The sequence below is a fragment of the Mytilus galloprovincialis genome, chromosome 2, assembly GCF_965363235.1.
Source record: "Mytilus galloprovincialis chromosome 2, xbMytGall1.hap1.1, whole genome shotgun sequence".
Classification (NCBI taxonomy): domain Eukaryota; kingdom Metazoa; phylum Mollusca; class Bivalvia; order Mytilida; family Mytilidae; genus Mytilus; species Mytilus galloprovincialis.
The window spans coordinates 56,736,183-56,742,839 of record NC_134839.1 but is presented as its reverse complement, the minus strand read 5'-3'; the positions used below and the strand labels follow the sequence as shown (position 1 = coordinate 56,742,839).

The window sequence follows — 6,657 nt, the reverse complement described above, 5'->3', positions numbered from 1 at the left end:
CCAAACACATTTAGAATGAACTCTAGAAGGTGTTATCAATTAGGTATGGTACTGTGTCGTTTTGGATTTTTTAACATGTGAATTAAAGGTAAAATAGTATGTTAGCTAAGACATCGTGCACCCTTCAGAGAATAGAATCGTATAGTTCATTTAAGTAAGTCCGGGACCCACCATAATTTGGTAGACAAATCCTAAAGCTTAAGATTTGGTACGGGACGGACTTTTACGTACTGGTTACATAGTTGTTTCTACTAAATACATCAATGATCTGAATTTATGCTATTGAACTAGTATCTTGAAATTAATTATAGCATATTACAAAGAATCGAATCTATCATTTACTTTCGAGTGAGGTTGAAACTCCATGTTTAACCTTTAAATTATAAATGAACAATTCTCGCTTCATAATTTAAAAAAAAACAATTAAGACCAAACTACGATTAAGTAATTAATAATTCACCTTTTAAAACATGATGGATGCATTTGATAACACGTAACTGGATCAATTATTCTCTTACAAGGTTGTTTTCTATACAATTAGCATCCATTTGATAATGAAATATGTGAAGATTTAAAAAACTGATTGGGTTGATTTTAAAATAAATTCGATTCAAGTAATTATGGAGTCAATGGTTCCTCCGTAATGCATTAAAACAATAGGAAGATAACCGTTCAAATAAGTTAATAAAGTAATGACATTTTATTGAAAGTATCTTTTATACCATAGCTCAAATGATGTTAACGCTTTATTCCTTTTCAATCCATTTAAAACTGATCACTTAACAAATGGGATTTCGATATGGTGGATATATGATTGTTGAAATAGCATTTTATGTAACTATTTAGCAGTTTATTAAATAATAAAGTGTATTTACCTCTTTGAACATAACGACAACGTTCTAAAAAAAACCCACCCAGAAACGCATTAAAGGTAAGTCTATTCATTCTTTAAATATTTTTTTTTAATAATTAGTAATTAGTTTTCTTGCTGATAATTAATTGTTTATGAACTTGCTGATTTCGTTGTTTAATACGTGCATATAATCCCCAAGGATAATCCGGTTCTCCACGCTAACTCTTTCTTATATATAAATGAAGAGATGTTATATGAGTTGCTAATGAGACAACGATCCACCAACGTATAAATGAAGTGCATGTTAGAAATTATAAATAACCATACGACCTTCAACAATGAGAAAAAACATATCGTTTGTTTTGCTATGAAAACATATCAATCTATTTCAATATAGAGAACGATCGTCCTTGTTTATGACACAATAGTTTATGACAGTTGCGAAACAATCCAACATAAGAACAAACTATATGTTGTCTGCTCTATGGTCGGGTTGTTGTCGCTTTGACACATTCCCCATTTCCTATCTCAATTTTATAAAAATCAATTAAAAATGTCTAATGCTGTAAAAAAAACATAGTGCTTAGCGAAATCTTCTGTATCATAACATGCATTTGAACTCTTATGCCTTGCTTTTAAAATAATCAGATGCAGTGCTTTGTCTGCATGCAGAGTACAATTTGCGATGTAAAAACGTCAGTTTAGCATTTATCCATGTCCATATGAGTTCTCCAGACACATTTTATAATGAGTAAATGTATAGATATAACAGGTACCGATGCCAGTACTTAATGTGTAGTGGCAAATAGTTTATGCATATTCAATACTTTTTGTGCCCTGTGTCTAAACTCAACATGTCAAATTTCGTAACCAGTGCATTACAATAATTACCCTGATATATGTATGCGATACTATTTTTTATGCATTTCTTCGTAAAGGTCAGATTTTTGTTACAATATCTTTTGATATGCATTTCTATTATTTCAAGGTCTACCTTTTCATTTACATATATATAGAAGCTGCAAATTACTTGGTTTATGATTAGCCTCCGATGGTATCACTAGGGAAGTAGCCTGCTGTTTCCGTGTTGATATGAAATATATAGGAAAATATTCGAAATTTTAATGTTTTCCTACTTCAAAGCCTTATTCGTATTTTGCAAAACTGTTTGAAAGTTAAGCGTTTCAATACTCTTCAACTTCTTATTGAGTTCTCCGTCCAATAATTTTGGTTGATATTATGTAGACTTGAATAATTTTCACAACCACCATTTCGAATTGGAGATAAAGGATACTACAGATACAGTTAAGTCGGCTTCATATCTTGACTTACATCTAGAAATTGACAATGAGGGGCGGTTGAAAACAAAACTTTACGACAAAAGAGATGATTTCAGCTTTCCAATTGTGAACTTTCCATTTCTAAGTAGCAACATTCCAGCAGCACCTGCATACGGGGTATATATTTCCCAATTGATACGATATTGCCGTGCTTACATTTCCTATCATGATTTTTGTCGAGCCTGCAATTTTTGTTGCAGAAAGCTCGACATAGGGATAGTGATCCGGCGGCGGCGTTAGCTAACTTCTTAAAAGCTTTATATTTTAGAAGGTAGAAGACCTGGATGCTTCATACTTTGTATATAGATGCCTCATGTTACGAAGTTTCCGTCAGTCACATGTCAAATGTCCTTGACCTCATTTTCACGGTTCAGTGACCACTTAAAAAAAGTTCAGATTTTTTGTAATGTTGAATTCTCTCTTATTATAAGTAATAGGATAATTATATTTGGTATGTGCGTACCTTGCAAGGTCCTCATGCCCGTCAGACAGTTTTCACTTGACCTCGACCTCATTTCATGGATCAGTGAACAAGGTTAAGTTTTGGTGGTCAAGTCCATATCTCAGATACTATAAGCAATAGGGCTAGTATATTCGGTGTATGGAAGGACTGTAAGGTGTATATGTCCAACTGGCAGGGGTCATCTGACCTTGACCTCATTTTCATGGTTCAGTGGTTATAGTTAAGTTTTTGTGTTTTGGTCTGTTTTTCTCATACTTTATGCAATAGATCTACTATATTTGTTGTATGGAATGATAGTAAGGTGTACATGTCAAGCGGGCAGATGTCATCTGACCTTGACCTCATTTTCATGGTTGAGTGGTCAAAGTTAAGTTTTTGAGCTTTGGTCTTTTTATCTAATACTATATGCCATAGGTCAACTATATTTGGTGTACGGAAATATTTTATTATCTATATGTCAGTTGCGCAGGTTTTATTTGACCTCGACCTCATTTTCACGGTTCATTGCTCAGTGTTAAGTTTTTGTGTTTTGGTCTGTTTTTCTTAAACTATAAGTAATAGGTCAACTATATTTGTTGTATGGAAGCATTGCTAGCTGTACATGTCTGCCTGTCATGGTTCATCTGACCTTGACCTCATTTTCATGGTTCATTGGTCTTTGTTTAGTTATCTTGGTTAATGTTAATTTTATGTAACAGTTTTTAATAAAGCTTTATACTTAGGACTTTCAACATAATATCAGTGATTAGTAAAGAAGGCGAGACATTTCAGCGTGTGCACTCTTGTCTTGATAGAGGGTTACTGCTCACAAGGAAGCTATTAAACCAAGAGTTCCAAATGGTGAAGTTGAAATCATCCCTTCGTAAATTTTACGGACGCCATCACGAGTTGGTTAACCGTTATGGAATAACCGTTTCACAAATGATATCGGATATGTTCCTTACGTCGTAACTACAATCCCCTTCCCTTTCATGAATGTGACCTACCGAATAAGACTATTTACCGGATTTGTAATCACATAATCAACACGACGGGTGCCAAATGTGAAGCAGGATCTGCTTACCCTTCCGGAGCACCTGAGATCACCCCTAGTTTTTGGTGGGGTTCGTGTTGTTAATTCTTTAGTTTTCTATGTTGTGTCATGTGTACTATTGTTTTTCTGTTTGTCTTTTTCATTTTTAGCCATGGCGTTGTCAGTTTGTTTTAGATTTATGAGTTTGACTTTCCCTTTGGTATCTTTCGTCCCTCTTTTTTTTTCTACCCAGTGGAAATTTCGTCCCAAGATGATGACACAGCTATGTTAGTCAGCATTTCTGTATTGATGTTAAATATCATGAATAGGTTCTTTTTGTTTAAATCAACAACTGGTTATAAAATATTGGACTATTCGAAATGCTTAGGTTTTGCTATGTAAAGATTGCATCAGTCTTGTTTGTTGGTTGATTGACTATATGATTTAGACATAAAAAATAGTCAACGATTCATCACGCAAATATTAAATTCACTGAAAATAGATTTTCATATGCAGGGTGTATCTTTTCAAAATATAAGAGATAAGGGTCGTCTAATGGTTGATAAACACTTACATGTTTCATTAAAAACTACAGATTGTTTTATAAAACCAAAACCTTAGTTTTCGTGAATAACATATACATATATTGAAACGATCCAAAAATTAAAACAAATAGCTCAGATTGAATAAATCATCTTCAATAAAGACAATAGTCTTTCGCTCATTGCTTTTTTAAATACACACGTGGCTGCTGTAATGTTTTTGTAAACAATGCTAAACACAGAGGAATTAGAATAAGAATTACCATATACTGCAACATCTAATTAAATAGGATGCCGTTTGTTGTGCTGTGCTTGTTGTAACAAAAAACGAACACAATATGAAAAAGCTTGGCCTCTTGAAGTGAAATGAAACAAACAGATTTTGTTAATAAATATATAATGTAACAAATCCAAAATACCACACTATATTCGTTAAGTAGAATTATTGATCAAATGTTAATGTTCTTTAATTGACAGATAAACTCCAAGTATAAGTTGGAAAAATGAAGATCCAAAATGGTGGATGTGTAGTAATTTTGATAATTTTAGTATCATTTTTGAGAGAAAGTTATTCGATATCTTATAGGAATTTTGACGAGTTCTTCAAAAATATAACCGGTGGTAAAAACATAAATTTGCGGCCAGTCCTTGACCATAAATCGAAAGTGGATATTTATTTGTTTTTTCATTTAATATATATCAAAGAATTTAATGAAGTTGAGGGGAAATTAAGTTTAACCGGATACTTTAATATAAGTTGGGTTGATCAGACTATACCTTGGAATAGCACAGAAAACGGAATCGAACAATTTACTCTCCAAGAGCATATAATTTGGAAACCATCTTTTATTATTGGAAATTCATATGATGGTGTAAAGTTAATCTATAGAGACGAAAATGTGATAAGAGTACAGAGTAACGGTGTTGTTACATGGACCACTGGAGATAATTATGAGGTATTCTGTAATGCCGACGTTTCGAGGTATCCATTCGATGCACAGATTTGCAATCTTGAAATATTACCATGGGGATATACAAATGAGGAAATATCCGTTGTATCAATTTTTGACTATGTTGTGCACGATTTGTTAAATCCACAAAAGACATGGGAATTTATTGAATCAAGTGTTACAAAACGAGAAGACCTTCAACTCATAACATTTTCAATGTTACTTAAACGCCATCCCATGTTTTTCGTTCTTAATCTGATTCTCCCAATTAGTGTGATGATTATTTTAAACATTTTTGTGTTTTTACTTCCACCAGAAAGCGGAGAAAGAGTTGGATATGCTGTAACAGTTCTTTTGGCAATCGCAGTTTTCTTGACTATTTCATCTGAAAATCTTCCCGCAACTTCAATTCCCCGATTGTCTTCAATATCTATTCTTCTATTTGCCGATGTTAGCATTAGTGCTTTCATTGTTATGATGGTTATTTTAAGCTCACGATATTATCATCGGGAGGGTGAATACCCAGTCACTAAGTGTATGCGGAGATTTGTAAATGTTTCAAGAATAGTACGCTGTAAGATGTGTTGTTGTAGTATAAAAAAGGGAAAATATAGTGAAAAGGAAAACGGTGAGGAAATTAAATGGACCGATGTCGGAAAGGAGATTGACATTGTATGCGGTATATTCATTACTGTTGTAATTTTAATCGTCAATGCTATATATATCATAGATGTTGCAGTGTGATTGCTGAGTTTAAATTAATGATATAATTTGTTTCATAGTTTGAATTCAAGATATCACCAAAAAAGAACATGAACTACAAGGGCTGATATTAAATAAATGATTTATTTTATCGTGCAATTTGTTTTTAGCATAAAGAAAAATCTCTAATGGACACTGATATTCAATTGATTTTATCGTCTATTTTATATGATTATTCTTCTATCATACATATGATGTGTTCTATAATTTGACGCTCGTGATTATAACACACTCACCTTATTAGAGATTTGTGAAATTATGTTGAAACTTTATATATAAATATTACTAGAGCGGGACACAATTTGATGATGACTTGTGAAAACAGGTAGTGGTATAATAAAAACAGTTACTTTTATACCAACCCCCTTTTTTCCCATTTGATTACAGATTGACATTTTTGAATATCTTCACAGACTTGTCGATAGTCCAAGTACTCATATAGTCCTAAATTGTGTCACAAGTAATTGGCTTATTTTCAAAATAATTTTTATTAACAACAAATGACAAAATAGGTAAAACACAATTCAAAATACGATATTCAAACATTTGTTTCAGTGTCATTGGAATTTTGAACACACGAATATTCGCTTACTAAAACGTAACCATTTTATTTACAGTTGATTTGATTTACACCATAAAATGGTGCATTGTGTATCTTAATTCTATAATAAGATTTTTAAACAATAGTTTATGTATATGTTTTCTTCTCTTTCAAATCTGAATAAAATATTTTGC

The 6,657-nt window shown here is 32.4% G+C and overlaps 1 protein-coding gene across 1 annotated transcript; it reads left to right on the top strand.

The window, feature by feature from the left end:
- The first annotated feature begins 823 nt into the window (after window positions 1–823).
- On the top strand, window positions 824–6,657 carry LOC143062312 (neuronal acetylcholine receptor subunit alpha-6-like). Its single transcript, XM_076234038.1, has 2 exons — window positions 824–931; window positions 4,688–6,657. The coding sequence occupies exon 2, from the start codon at window positions 4,714–4,716 to the stop codon at window positions 5,902–5,904; it is 1,191 nt and encodes a 396-aa protein (XP_076090153.1). The 5' UTR covers window positions 824–931; window positions 4,688–4,713; the 3' UTR covers window positions 5,905–6,657.

What these genes read in the sequence shown, in the direction of transcription:
- LOC143062312 (XM_076234038.1), top strand. Translation starts at nt 4,714, where the DNA reads ATGAAGATCCAAAATGGTGGATGTGTAGTAATTTTGATAATTTTAGTA.